Source organism: Gymnoscopelus microlampas (assembly GCF_963454915.1).
Source record: "Gymnoscopelus microlampas genome assembly, chromosome: 6".
Classification (NCBI taxonomy): domain Eukaryota; kingdom Metazoa; phylum Chordata; class Actinopteri; order Myctophiformes; family Myctophidae; genus Gymnoscopelus; species Gymnoscopelus microlampas.
Genome location: NC_139943.1, coordinates 36,305,933 through 36,321,834, shown reverse-complemented (window position 1 = coordinate 36,321,834; position 15,902 = coordinate 36,305,933). Strand labels below are relative to the sequence as shown.

General features: G+C 42.3%; 1 protein-coding gene across 1 annotated transcript in view; it reads right to left on the bottom strand.

Moving 5' to 3' along the window:
- Positions 1 to 15,902, bottom strand: part of pdhx (pyruvate dehydrogenase complex component X) — a 47,528-nt gene that overhangs the window by 25,635 nt on the left and 5,991 nt on the right. Inside the window, exons 3-5 of the mRNA XM_084058966.1 lie at positions 15,682 to 15,782; positions 6,813 to 7,015; positions 5,233 to 5,331 (exon numbers count right to left, since the gene is read on the bottom strand). Of these exons, the coding sequence (XP_083915092.1) occupies positions 5,233 to 5,331; positions 6,813 to 7,015; positions 15,682 to 15,782 (403 nt within the window). The remainder of the gene's footprint in view (positions 1 to 5,232; positions 5,332 to 6,812; positions 7,016 to 15,681; positions 15,783 to 15,902) is intronic.

Here is a 15,902-nt window from a genome sequence, read left to right as displayed (position 1 = left end):
TGACAATATCGCCGAGACAGTTTGTTTATTTTTGGACCACAATTCTTATATGAGACGATTCTATGATGACCTAATCTCTCAAGAACAGATTCTGCTCTGTGTTTGAATCTGTCGGGGGGTTCGTCATATCGCGTACGCACTGGCCTACAAGTGGGCGTGCCTTCAGATCAGGAAGCAGCTTTACCCAATCAAATGTAGTGGGTGGGATTTACCTGTCCGCCGATCCTTCCCCACTAGAAACAAACCGAAACTCATTTAACAATAGCGTCCTCGGAGCAGACAAAACCACGGAAAGATATTCACATTTTAACTTGCTCTTTCATCATAGAAACAAGTGGGCTTATAACCAAAACGATAAGTGGTGTTAGTGTTCCGTGTAGAAATATTGTTAGTGGGAATGAAAACATAGTCGCACCACCGGAAGTGAAAGGCTGAAGGCAGACCAAAACCCCGGTTTCCTTGCACACGTGTGCTATGGGGCGGCCATAGCTGAATGGTTAGTGAACCCGCCTAGGGAGCCAGAGGCCCTGGTTGCCCCAGGTTCGATTCCAGGCCAGGTCAGCATATGTGTCGATGACATGAAATTCGTCCCTGAGCAAGACTCTTAACCCCTAATTGCTCACAGGTTCTCATTGGAAACAAGACCGCAAGGACTTTCATGAACGACCTGTTAAAAGGAATTATTACGTCGACTTCCTCCCAGAGCCAACTGAGATAGTAAAAAACAGCAGAGGGCACTGTTTTTCCTTTTCATTTGGCGATGGGTTCCCAGATTGATGATAACCCAATGTTATTCTCCATAGCTATAGTTCGTAAATTACTTAGTTCGTAGTTCGTAAATTACTTTACGAACCTGGGGATGAACGAGTGACATCAGGACTTCTGTACTCTATTAGCCAAGTTAACATGTTGTATTGTTGTAATAATAATAAATGGTCAGCGTGAGGCTGAAAAAGAATGAAGACAATCTACAATAAACATGCAGCACCTTGGAATAACTCCTTAAATCCAGGAGTTACTGCAAGACTTCCTTCCGTAAATGTTTTCATTTCTACAACCAACCGTTCCTCTACAAACACTGCGTTCCCCTCCAGCCTGCTGGCACATAATACGGCTCGTCTGTAAACTGCCTTCAGCAACGGGATGTGCCTTTAAATGGCTTTTGATGTTAAAAGCAGATGACATAATAGACTCTAATAATGCCATTGTGGGGAGACAATGTAGTCCGATTTAGACACATGTCCCTCCAAGGCAGACGTACAATAACATACATTCTTTTTTAATCTTTCATCCTTTATTCAGCCAAACCCTATGCAAGCTTACACACAAATGTACACAACTGATTGTGTATGCTCAAGTAACTCAGAGGGTAGTAGGTACACCATATGGCAGATGCATTTATTTGGGTATTACAAATACTAGAACAAATATGCATTGTTCATTTATAGTACAACCTGTTATCTACAACAAGGGTCTTCAACAGGGGGTCTGGGACCCATAGGGGTCCTCAGAGTTACTACAGGGGGTCCACCAATTGTGTGTGTAATAATTGTTTTTAAATGTAATTGTCTGAACATACACATGACATAAACCTGAATCCAACATATCAACAGCAACAACTGTGTAACAAACCAACATGCAAAAACATTTAGTGCCTTCAAATGAATCTATGAAGCCATCAAAGCTGCAGCATCAATTGGAAAGAACGGATAGGCACTTAAACAAAGAACTAGTGGAATACTTCCAACATTGAAGCCCACTGATCTACAAGCCTTAGTAAAAACATTAAGAGCTGTCAGCTGTACGATATGAAGTAAGTTGCATGCCAGGCATTCACGGTCCTTACTTGCCGTGACAGACTCAATCAGATAAAGTGAAACAATATTTTAGTAGGCTTTTGGCGACACCTCTAATAGCTATGTTGTTTGTTAGAACTGCAATTCCCAGAATTCAGTTCAAAACTAAGCCACAGACGTACCTCTCCAAAACAAATTCTGCAGGGTCCTAGTACTGTGGTTATTTTGGAAAAGCGACAACATCGTTTTCAGAAACCGTATGTATGTACATTAAAATACATTACAGTAAATACATTCACAATCAAAAATTGTGTTTACAGAATATGTCAGAAAACACATTTTTGTGGAATGGTTATTGTGAAAAATTTAGAAATGTTACACAGTATAACTTTGAGTTTTTTATTAAAAAAAAATACTAGTAAGTATACTAGTATAAGAAAAGTATAAAAATAATATAATAGTAAGTGTGGCTTTTCAGAACCTTGCCTGTCTCATTGAAGGGTAAAAGGAGAGCTAACAGAGACTGAGCCACATAGCTGAGCATTGTTAGTGGACACCTGTGTTTGTCAAGGTCAAACACGGCACGGAAAATAACGTCCGGCCTAATCTCTCAGGCTGATACCTTTCACCATCCCCCACCCCTCCCTTTCTCCTCTTGTTGTGCATTTCCCCAAACGCAGCATGCATGGTACTTTTACAAAGTTGTTGCCCGATAGAAGAAAAACAAAATTGAGTTTTTCTTCCACCGCTGTCTCGGGACGTCTGGGTAGAGGCAAAACACTCGCCCACCACTGCAGAAGGCCAGGTTAAATTCCAAGCAGTGGTGCCTTGGCCGGGCGCAGAAACGGACACAATTGGCAGTTGTCGTGGTTTGGAAGCCGACAGGGGATTGCGTCCTTTTCGCTGCACTATAGTGACCCCTGCTGGCTGGTTGTAAAGTCTTCAGGTGGGAGGGGGTCTGGGGGAGACGGCGTGAACCTGTGTTACACTGTCCTGGTGAAACTCCCCATTGTCAGGAGTCAACATCTCTATTTTATTAAAGTTGCTCAGACACCAATAAACAGATAAAATATAGAAATAGAAATAAATTCAGAGGAAAAAGAAAGCTTGGCAGAGTTTGACTGAATAGCTGCCTAACGCATTCAATATTGCATTGAAATAATGATGGGTAACTAATGTATGTTCAATATAATGCTACTATTTTACTGTGTGGGACAAAAAATAACTACAAAGAGCAACAAATATAAAATACAAAAAAGAAAACAAAAACAAACAGGAAGTGACCTTGTGGATAAATCAATCTCTCTTTTATGTTTATGAGAAAATAGACATTTACTATGCATTTTGTGTTATACTCATTAAGGAGTGCCATACAAGGCCATCACAAAACACACAACACAATGGTTGGGATACGTTCATATAGACAAGACATTAGTCAAGTAAAAGTCATCGATCACACTCTGGCTGTCCTGACTATCATGTGACACACATAGAAGAACACGGGGGGGATTTCCCAGCCCTTTTTAACCCTTCCTGTGGATTATATAACCTCCTATGATCTCATCCCTAGGATACGCGGCCCCTCTGTTATTCATGCCCTCTATTGAGGGCCTAACAAGAGGAGGGGAGGAACGGGAGGGGCATGGGGGACGGGGGGTGGCATACCGCTTCCCTGGTCTCAATCTTATCTTGATGTGCCACCACGGGACAAAGGCAAAGAAAACAGGTCTATTCTGGACTTCCTTCAAGAAGCTAAGCATGTTAGCTTGCACTGTTAGGCCGGTTTTGTTTTCCATAAGCAACACTTTGCTTTGCTCAGAATGCAGTTAAATCCAATTTGTTTCTCAAATCTTATTTTTAGAACTGACTGTCCGCATTGTTATTTGCAAGTGATAAGATTCGATTTGTGAATTCATAAATTGTCGGCCTATCTGCATTGGTTGCTGTGATAACCATGTAATAACATATAATAGGTGTGACTGATGCTTAATTTATACTCTAGCATGAAGTGATGCGTTGTGAACTTGTTTGTCTGCTATATTTGGTGAGTGACACTGACATATAAAGTGTATACATATCAGGCTTCAGTGTCCATGTTTCCAGACTGAGAAATATCTTTAGAAATCACATTTGAATCGCATTCATCCCACCCAGGAATGCGGCTCAAATCTGTTTGGCAAAAAAAAATTAGACACAAAACAGACAAAACTGTCAAACCCCATACTGTATACTGTAACATAGATCTGTATACACACAGCAAGGGGTTAATGACAAGTAAATGATTGATTTTATTTTTTAAGACTAAGATATATTAATTTTCCACATTTGATTTTTAATCACATGGTATGCACTGGAAGAAAATGTTTCTGCAACTTTAATATGCTCTTTATATCAGTGGTTCTCAAACTTTTTCATGCCACAGACTCCAATTTGAAAATATTTTGTGCCAGGGACCCCCAAACAAGATTTTTTTTCAAGACACAAGACGCAATGTGTCGCGTTGTGAGCTTGTAGATTGGCTATTTTCACATTTTTATACTATATTAACATATTTGGTTGGGGACCCCCCTGGAACGCCCTCAAGGACCCTCGGACCGCACTTTGAGAACCACGGCTTTATATAGCAGGTTTGTTGTGTCTTGATATAATTGACTCTCTCTTTCCCTCACTCACAACATATGGCCTGTGTTTCTATGGCCACCATTAGGTCCTGGAGTCTGGGTTGCCATAGCGACAGCGGTAGCTTAATGAGATTCCCCAGCAGGGTGTGAGATGGGTAACGAGAGCGTTCAATCAGGTCCCCGGCAGCAGGTAGCTATTAGAGCTGTGTGTGTGTGTGTGTGTGTGTGTGTGTGTGTGTGTGTGTGTGTGTGTGTGTGTGTGTGTGTGTGTGTGTGTGTACAGTACTTGTATAACTATACTTGTGAGGGCCAGACGTCCCCACAAGTACAGTAGAATTTGAGAAATAGACCAGGATGGTCCTCACAAGAAGAGTGTTTGTTTTTATGGTTAAAAAAAGCTGTTTAGTGAGGCTTACAATAAGGAACAGATTCAGGTTGGGGTTAGGATTAGACATTTACGTTCATTTTGTGAGTGCGGATATTTTCAACTTTAGGCTTAAAAAAAGGCAAGAATTGCAGTTCTCACAATAATAGTAATACAAATATGTGTGTGTGTAATCATCACAGATATTTGCGGTATGACTGTCCCAATATAGCAGGGCTAAAGCTTCTGACATCTTTACCACTTCAGGCATGCTGCTCCTTCCCATGTGGCTCTTATGTAGGGAGTCCCTTCATCTTACAGAGGCACAGGAAGTGCAGGCACACTTGGTTCTCAGATACTGGAGGACTCGCAGCGGGACCATTACGACCTTTCAAACCTCTATGAAGCTACCCCCCCCCCCCCCCCCCCCCCATCTGCTCATCATACTTACTCCTTGGTGACAAGTCCCCTCGGCCCAGTGGGCGTGGCCAACTTGTGGTCCAGGCCGTGTGTGTCCAGGATGTGCCTCGCTGCTGGGCTCAGGCGTAACCTGGACAAACAGGAAGAGACAGAACGGAGGATTTACCAACCTTGGAGAAACAAACAACTGCAAAAGTAGAAGGCTCGCAACGCTGCAGATTAAATAAAAGTCTTTAAATAAAAGTCTTTAAGGTGCACGGCGCAATAATGTCATGAAAGTAAGGAAATAGCCAGCACACAATGAATGTCCTTTTCACATGGTTTTATTTACCTCTCACGAACAGAAACAATGGACGCGTTTCAACCAAACTTGGTCTTCCTCAGTGTTGTCATTGTAAGGTACGAACCTTACATTGATTGTGGTAAAGCCCATCCTGGCATGACAGTTATAATGATCTGGCCTCTCTACCATGTCTGCCATTAGACTAGTATGTCGGGCTCTGAATTGCTGTCTAGGGAAAAGCCGTGTTTTTTCCTCCAAATTAGACTGAATTAAGAGACAATGGGGCAAGTAATGTTTGCTATGCTCCATCTCTATTATCTTTAATAATAATACTAATAACTTCTTATGCTATCCCTTTTTTCATTCCAATACTTTCTAATCTCATGTTTTTATCTTATTGTACTGTGCCCATTGTGCCCACACAGTAATTAGCTGTTTCTGTAGCGTGCGTGTTACACAAAGTGAGAATGCATTATAGCGTTGAATGTGAAGTGTTTGAAAGTGATGTCCAAAGTCTGTTTGTACAACACCAAAGTGCTTCTGAAATGTCTCAGAAAATAAGCGTGAGCGGGTGTAACCGTCATTTAATATCGTACACCACATCAGCTGATTTGGCAGATTACAAGGGAATTTTAATTACAGAAATCTGAGGGAAAGATGAAACAATGTGTATGACAGAGAGAGAGCTGAAGACAGTGAGGACGATGTAATCGACTGGTAATTACATGCCATGATACTCTTACTGTACATGGCTCAAGGTGGAAATGTCACTGCATATGCATCTCTATAATTATTAGGGAATGCCTCCTGGAGGATATTTGTGCTCTACTCAGTGCACCTTTGTAGTTACCGTTTATTTCTACAGAGGCATGGCCAATGATTGGTTCTTCATGTGCAACACCTTCATTTATATCTAAGGTGTCTAAAATCTGGGGACAGACTCAGCGTAAAATGTGTTTGTATATCAAACAGGCCAAGCTTTGAGGTTTGTTGGTTGCTTCACTGCTTTCTACGGGAGTATTTATTGTATCAATAGAGCTGGGCAGGATTCTTTCTTGCTTTGACATAATGGACAACGAATGATCACCTTACTCAGGATGTCGACTGTAATGGTGACAAAGCATTCTGTGGAAAGAAGCTGCACATGCAAAATTGACTGAGAACGCTCAGTCTCTTTACAATGAAGGGATCCTCTAATTCACTCAATGATTGATGTTGACGTTCGCGCGACTAGAGATTACGGCGAGGGCTGCCGTTCATCGCAGATCACCCTGGAGGCTCGTAATGATTTTGATTTGACTGACGAAGGAGGGGAGCCAGCAACTTACGGTCCTGAGGTGGCTGGTCGTGGTGGAGGAGGGGGCGCGATGGGCACTACAGCCGGGGCAGCGGCTGCTGGGGCAGCAGGTGGGGCTGGGGTGGGAGCCGCTGCCTCTGGGGGAGGGACCTCCACTTGCTTCCAGTCCTGCCCTTCCTCCACCATGAGGGCAATGAGGGTGCCCAGTTTCACACTGCGACTGCCCTCCTCCATCTGTATATGTGAGAGAGAAAGAGAAGGAGAGGGGGAGAGAGAGAGAGAGAGAGAGAGAGAGATGGAAGTGGGGTAGAGTAAGGGTAAAACATTTATTTATTAACTTCATAGTGCCAGTAGTAGTAGTAGTAAGTAATAATTATTATTTATTCCAATTTGTAAATTCACAATTTCCTCGCGAGGACACATGAAACATTAAATGAATTCAAGAGGAAGAGGAAGGGTTTAGGGCTTAGAGGGGAGACTCTGTAGAAGGCGAGGAGAGCAGGAAAAGGGAGAAAGTCCGGTTGGAGACGGAGAGCAATCAGTGGGCGTTGAGATGAACACCGTCTGACAGACCATTCATTAAGGCTGCCACCACTGGGACCCCTTAAACAGCTTCGGCTGAGCTCTCTTCTCCACTCACTTCATTTCCTCCTTCTGCTGGTGTCACATACCGCACAAATATGATCACCTATCTTTGAAAGGGACAGCGGATGGCTTTCTGCTATCGATTCCTTCTCTCATTCTTCAGCAGTCCAAAAAGGCACCGTGAAGGGTTTCTCCTGTACCCGCTTCTTTGGCAAGTTAAGGCATTGTAACTCTGTCAATATTCATTAGTTCAAAATGAAAGGCCAGGCACAATAGACGGGGCAGGACGGTGGCACTTCATCTCTTTTCCAAAAGGTTTCAATTTACTGAGCTGTCACTTCTGCCAAAGGTGAAACTTTGTCTGAGGCAAAACAGAACATAGCCAACAAAATATACAGCGAGTGCTAGCCGAGCTGCCGAGTTCAACATCGCCCTGTATTGTAATAAGAATAAGATAGTGGCTCCTGAACTGACAGTATCATACCCATGATGTATTGTTTGTTTCAATTTCAGGTATAATATTAAAACAAATAAAATGATTGTGTTTTTTAGACATTACGTTGGTGATAGTTACGTTTAGGGATGTGTTTGGTCAATCATATTGCGTGAAAGTGGGTAACAGTTCAGTGACCACAATCTAGTGCTTAGCCAAACCCATAAATGACGCATAATGTTACATTATGAGTCAGAATGTAGTGCTATAGCAACGGGGGAGACTGATCAGCAGGACCTTGGATTAGCCACCACTACCCCCTACTCCAGTGGATCTGCTACTGTAGCTAAACCATCGGAGCGCTCCGATAAACCCATCATCTCCAGCTAACCAGAAAGAACAGCAGGCTATGCGCACAGTCGCACACCTGCGCTCACAGGCAGAAAGAATAGCAACCTAACATTTTGTTTTTCAGTTCAACTCAGCCGCAAAGAGCTGCAGCAAACTGATCCGATGTAGGGAACGGGGAACTGTTTATTTAATCACAGGAAAGACAGGAAATCTACTTTACATTTCCACCTAGCTGTTGGGCAGAAACCTTGCTTAGTTTTTTTTAAACAAATGTTTAACGAATAAAAAGAGCTTGTGAATAAATAATAACTACACTGGACCCATTGGCACGCAGGTTATTTATTTTTCAGCTCAAGGCTAAAGCTTCACTAAGAACTTCACAAAAAAACACCATACATGTGTTTTGTGTGACAACCTGACCTTTCCTCCAAAGACATGTACGTTATGTGTATAACACAAATCTCACTTCCTGTTCTCCATATTTAATGTCTCAAAACAGTGGCACCTCTTCTGCTCAGAGGGAGGTGATGGATGACAACACAGCCAATGGGCTGCTGTGGGAATTCAAGACCTCTGGAAATTTCCATAGACTCACTACATACAATCCCCGAGGAATTTTATCCCCCACATAGCAAAGAAACCGAGAGTCCCTGCTATACAGGCTGCAGATGAAATAATGTGCACACATGGAGTAAGATACATCATCATCAGAAATAAATCCATTAATTATAAACATCCTTGCCGAGATACGTTTTAGCTTGCTCTGATGTGGTGCGGTAGCATGGCAATTAGACCAATTTTTATATTTTAGAAAAACATCATACGCGATAAATATCAGCCTTTGATAACTAGACTCCACCTTTCAAGACATTATAGAGAAGGGAAATAAATACCAGTTGGGTAGACTAGTCATGGCTGGATGAAGATCAGTGAACCCTTCACTGCTGTTATCCATTCCTGACTGGTTTAATTCATGTCCAATGGACAGGGTAGATTAGGCCTCATACAGTCTCTCAATTACATACCCTCACGATCAAGTGAAAGTCCCTGTGTGACTGCTGTGGTGCTGTACAGTAGATCAATGTGAGGTCGGACAACCCAACCAGGTTTGGTTATAGATCTAACATCCACCTCTGGTTGTCCCCTTTACAAACCTAAATCTAATCGATATACTAGATCAATCTTAAATCTATAGAAAACAGTAAGAATGGGATTATATTAAAAGGGAATGTCCTAATGACACTCTTGTCCCCTTATGTCTGGTTTCATAATGTTAACTTTTCTGTTAGAAAAAAGAACAGAAATTGTCATGAAGATTTTTTCTCCTGCATAACAAATGACCAAGCCTATGGTTGATTCCTCTGCCAGACAAATGCTTTACTTTTGATTGAAAATGTACAATTTGCAGCATGCAAATCATGCAAATTAGTTGTAAAAAGTCTTTGGAAGAAAATAAGGACTGAATTTTCTACCGTCTCACCATCCAGCTAACCGAGATGTCGGAGAGAAGCGGCATTTCTATAATATCACCCTCCCACACCCCCCAAATCACCATAAATACCAATTAGAGGCTGACGCATGTGGAGGCTCATTTGAATAAAGCACCAGCCTCTCCTGTTCAGTCTCTCACAGCCTTGAGTTGACACAAGTTATTGTCTTTCAACTGTCAAGGTTTTTTTCTCCCCTCGAGATTACGAATGAGGTGCTCTCGTGTTTTGTGGATTTCTTTGTGAAAGAGAATGTGCATGAACGTGTGTGCACCTTCGTTCATACAGAAAACATACGGGCACATAAACACATGCACCAGTCATAGAGGAGGGATCAACACTGCCATCAGCTGGTTATAAAATATCATTGAGAGGTGAAAACCATCCTAAAATGCTCAGCATTCAATGTGGTTCAGAGAGTATCTTCTAGGGCAAAGACTCACCCGGGACAAACATGTGATGATGGAAGTTAGAGCAGTCACATTTGAGAGTATCGCTTAACCACTTCCTGTCTGGCGTCCTTATTTTGACATTATTTCATGTCATAAGAGACAATTTTCCCCCCAAAATGTCAACATGTTTGAAAATACAGTAGCAAGAATTGCAGATCTACAAGCTCACATGTATATAGTTGTTAAGAGCACTCCAATTGCTTCCCCGTCCCATATAGTGGTGAACAGGTTTTATCTTTTGAAAAGTACTGTAAGAGCGGAGGTTGGTTTCTGTACGGACAGGGAAAAAAAATAAAAATACATATTGATCCACAGGGAGAAATTGGGATATTGATTGAGGAGTGAGGACTTGACTGATATCTATTTCAAAGCGGTTTTAAATATTTAGATTGCTCAACGTGAACTGAACATATCTTCAGAGAGACGTTTTAACAGTCTCCGGGAATTCTTTAGCGACTGATCACATCCGCATTGCATCCTGATAGACAGAGAAGTTATTAGCTACAGTAACGCTAATGAAGCCTTTCATTTGGCAGCAATCTCAATGTGGCAAATGAAGTCTGAGAGATCTGATTATGGGCTCCTAGGGGATATATCCGGAACCCATCAGCCAGGCTAATGATATCGCAGAGCTGGCCTAAACCATTTATGAGGTTAACCCATTTATCATTTCATGGATCTCACTGTAAGCTACCATACAGTCATACATGCCCTGTGAGGCACGATACAGCAGTGACAGTAGGCTTAGTCTAGCCCAGGAGTTTCCAAACTTTTCCAAGCCAAGGACCACCAAATAGCTAGCCTCTGGCTGTGGACCCATTTTTGTGAAACAGCTTTTGAAAATAAGGAAAATAGCAAAAATAGTCGATCTACAAGCTCACAATGTGTTACGCTGCAATCGTTGTGAGAAGTATACTGCGATCATGTAGATCAATTATTTTTGCTATCAGCTATTTTTGCAAATGTTATCAAAATTAGATTTCTTTTTTTTATTGATGTTTTTTACAATGACATGCCCAAAATAGGGATGTTAGCTTGAAAGTGGTTAAACTGACACAATAATCTTTGAGTTGAATTATAATTTAAATTAAATATAAGTATATATTTATACATTTTCTTTTATGATTTCCTATTCTTTTTCCTTTCAAAATTACAACTCTTTTGAGTTACAAGATTCAGTGCCGTGTAGAAAATGTGTGGGAGGCAGAACATTGTCGTTTAGAGCCATGAAAGGCTGAGATGTGAGGGAATTCCAGGCACGTTCAGTCAACTATTACAGCAGGGCTTCAACTCCCAGCCTAACTGTACCCACCAAGACTTAAAAATAGAACAGAGCATACATCCACTGGAATGGAGTCCCAGCTGGTACAGCACGGCATATGGGTTCATTGTGATCACACACACACACACACACACACACACACACACACACACACACAATGTCGGGACACTTAATGTTGATTGATTGCAGAGTGATGGCAGGTACAATAATGATTAAAAAACACACTCGTTGCAAGAATGAGGAAGCACTGAACCAACTACAAATGGCTGCAGTTAACATCATCCATACGCCTTATTTATACCTAGTTTCATGCTGAAAATAGTCGATCGGCAAGCTCACAAGGCGTTGCAGAGCGACGCTCTGTAAGCTTGTAGATTGGCTATTTTTGGTGCGAGACACAACTAAGAATAAATCAGACTTTATCGCTCAGCCCATCTGACAACCTACACATTCTTGCTATGCATTTTCAACACGCATGCACGCACGCACACACACACAAACACACACTGTTGACATGTTCCACTCTACCGCTTTAACCAAACACTGAACTATGAAACTCTAGTGATGTTCACACTGATACTTTATTATCTGTCATCTGAAATGCATACATACTGTACAGGACTGCAAAGCTATAGTTGTGTAGAGATTGCTCAACCATCCACTCCAAATGAATGGCAGGCATAGGAAGACCACTCTGCCAAGAGAGTAAGGGATGTACCAGGGTGGGGGCAGTAAGAGAGAGTGGGGGTATAGAAAAAAAAGAGAGACCCCCTGTTTGATGAGAACGACAATGCCCACCTCGCTCCATCGGAGCGACACAGACGCAGCACTAAGCGGATTGCAGCCACATCCCAGCAGTAGTATAATCAGCCAACCCGGTGTTAATGACCGACGGCCTGGCTGACTGCTGCAAACACACCACTGGGGCAATTAGTTTCCAGCAGCTTGTACAGAGAAACACAGTAACATAAACAACATACGTACTATGTGATGTTCAGATAATGTTCTGATAATACATGGGTTGTAGAATATAATCCAATAGATGTGATTTGAGACTTCAAGCTAAGGTTTGAGGTTGCTTAATTGCCATCCGATATCATTTTTTTTATTTTGCCATCCATTTTCAAATACTTTAATTGGTGGTTTAAATAAAGAAGAACATAACTGAAAATTAGCAAGTCATTATTAAGTAGATATGTTAAGATATCACAGATGTGTTGTGTTTACTGCTAGATGGTCCCACACTTTAACCTTTCCACAGCAGAAAATTGAGCTATAAATCAAGGGAATTGGAATAGACATTCTGATTGGTTAAATTAATGTAACACCCAATAAAACACACCCATGACTAATTCAGAGCCTTAATACCACCCATTAGCAGCATGTGCCGGTGTTTGCGTGCAGATTATGTGCTGTGTAACTACTCAAATTAGTTTGCGCCTTACGTTCCGGCCAGGCTGTGCGCCATAGATCGTCTAAATCAGTGGTTCCCAAACATTTTAGCTCGAGACCGTAAAGACCCCTGGAGGTGGTCTCCCTACTCTTCCACTGAAAAAATACTCTGGTGTCGGGTTGACAAGTAGTACTGTGTGAAGCTCATAAGCGCAATATCTCCGCAGGCCAAGTAGGGATTGTTTCTGGAATGAGTGGTCGAAATTTGGTCTCTCATGCAGGAGACTCTGATTCGAATACCGGGTAAGACATAATAGTTCTGTATTGCAAATGAACAGTCAGGGTTTTACATTGTAGACTGCATCTTGCCACTGACAGCATGATTCCATGTGGATGACAAAGTGTTCAATAATGAAGAGCGACAGGGATGGATAAATGGCAAGCTGGTTGTTAGGCAAGCACTATGGGTGAGCATTCAATATCTTCATCAATCCATCCATCCCTTCTATCGTCGTGTGCTTCATCCTGAATCGCTCGACAAGCTCGACATCAAACACGTCCACGTTCCCCCGTCTTACAGCCTGACCTATCTGTCCCGTTCCTCACTATATGATGACTCCATCGCTGCTCAGCAGCACCATTTATCTTCACATCCATCAGAATGCTGACCTATGTGTGTGCACGCACGTACGTACACACATGTATGTGCGGTTTCCTACTGTCTGTGATTGATTGCATCCCGGGCAGATTTTCAGATTGAAACCCTGGGGGTCATGGTACAGCCGAGCGGTATATAGATGTGATGAGACAGGGTAATCTGTGTGTTGATGGCGCTTTTGGCGACCGCCTACCACCAAACCTGCCTCCGCCGCACCCCTCGTGGCCCCACCCCGCAATATTGAACCCGTGCCGCCCCCCCCTGCCTCGTCAGTGCCCCCGAGGCTGTTGGAAAGCAGGAGAAGGGGTTGACCCCCATAAATAACCACAGAGGAGCATTGGAAGCCCCCTGTCTGCCATAACGTTTGGCCACAGGCAGGTGATTATGCTAGCCTCTAATTTAGAAACTCACTGGGTGCTTGGTGAGAGCTAGAGCTGCAAATATCGACTATCTTCTTAGCAATTAATCTATCGATTGCTTTTTCTAATAATCAAATAATCAAGAATCATGTTTTTTTAATATAAAAAAAAACATTTATATATCAACAAATCAACATGAAACATTGTAATAGATTTTTTATAATCGACTAAATCAAATAGTCATTAAGACCTCTTTCATACTTTGTCGTACAGTGGTGTCACGCAAGAATACCAAAAATAGCTCACAACATTGTGAGCTTGTACTGTAGATCTGCTATTTTCACAATTTTTGAAAGTCAATTATTTTATTAAAATGTATTATTTTTTATAATGGATTAAATCGATTAGTTCGATTAACTGTTCCACCCCTACAACACTGTGCAGGTTAATGGGCATTGACCTAAAGAGAGGGAGCACCATACTGTCCCTGCCACATATGGGGGCCAAACACATGGCTGGCTTAAATGTGTCTACTGGCTGTTGTTCTTATTAAGCGATGGTAGTGGCATGCAGTCACGCACACATTTTATCTCTCGCTCGCACGAACACACACGCCGTTGTTGTGTGTTCTGGTGGTGGTGGTGGGGTAATCTAAATGAGCCCATCTTTCTTTGCCAGCTCCAAAGCCCCAACCCCCAATTCTCGGGTGGTTGCTATGGAAACTACTCTATCCACATAGCAGCTAAGGGAAAGGGTGGAGCGGGGAAGGAAGGAAGGAGGCGAGTGATGAAGAAAGGAGAGGAGAGAGCAAAGGAGAATGTTGAGGATATTCGATGGTAATCATCAACGGATTGAATCTTTCTAAGATATCTGTGTTGTGTTCTGTATGTGTGCATGAGTGGCTGTTATTTATGGGGACAGGTGCTATATATAGACATACAGTATACTGTGTAAAATAATGATGTGGTTGAGTAACCTGGCCTTGTGACTGTCTTTTATTTAGGTTACACTGATAGATGCATCACCTGAACCCAGTGCTCCACTGAGCCGTTTCTAGAACACAACATCATCTGTGTTTCAAGACCTGGGGAAGGCTAGATGTGTAATTACTGGGCAGCGCACTGTCTATGAGGTGTGAGAGTTCTCACACACACACAATGCTTATGTCAGGGTTTAATATCTAAAAGGCACACAAAGCAGTCACTGAATTTACTGTTGAGGTTTTTTTCCTTGTCATAAGGGAGTGGGTTGATGGGAGAAGGGGGGGGGGGCTGGGGGTTTGGCTGCTGTTCTCTCTAGAAAATAATGACCAGCGTTTCCCCTCCCCGATACGCTTAGCTACCCGGCACGTCGATCGGCCGGTGCCGTTGGTTGATATGCTTTTATGAGCATGTTCCGGAGGATGGAACGTTGTGTTTGGAGCACTGATGAAAGACAACTGATCCTGTCTGTCTTTGACAGCGCCATTAAATATTCAAACATCAAAACGGCACAATGGGGGGAGACACTTTGTCAATGCTTTGCTGTCACTGTACAGTGGAATGTGTAACAAGCGTAGGCAATTAGCGCGCCGGAAACACAGTCCACAATTCACACACTCTCACACACACACACACACACACACACACACACACACACACACACACACAGGTCTATACATGAACACATACTGTAGTAATTCAAAATGAATAGAACATCTGTAAGTCTATTTATGCTTGCGAAAAGTATGGTTTGTCCCAGCCCACTTTGAAGAAAAAAAGCATTTCCCGAAAGATTGACACTTACCAATCAATCTGCATCATCTGACTTTAAATCCGGGTCTAAACCACTGCCTCTACAGAGAACATCTTAAGCTATGTTGTTTACAGCAGATAATAACATCTCAGTGTGTGCTTACTCACCAAGATCTTGGCAAAGATACCGTCATCATTGGATTCCAAGGTAACCACAGCCTTGTCCGTCTCGATTTCACAGAGGGCATCGCCCGCCGCTACTGCCTCACCTGCCGAAACAAGGAAAGGAGGTACATATTATAAATGATGTACATGTACATCATTTATTTACAGTAATATATGTACTGTATATACTGTTTTACATATAGCCTATACACACTAAGAATTTG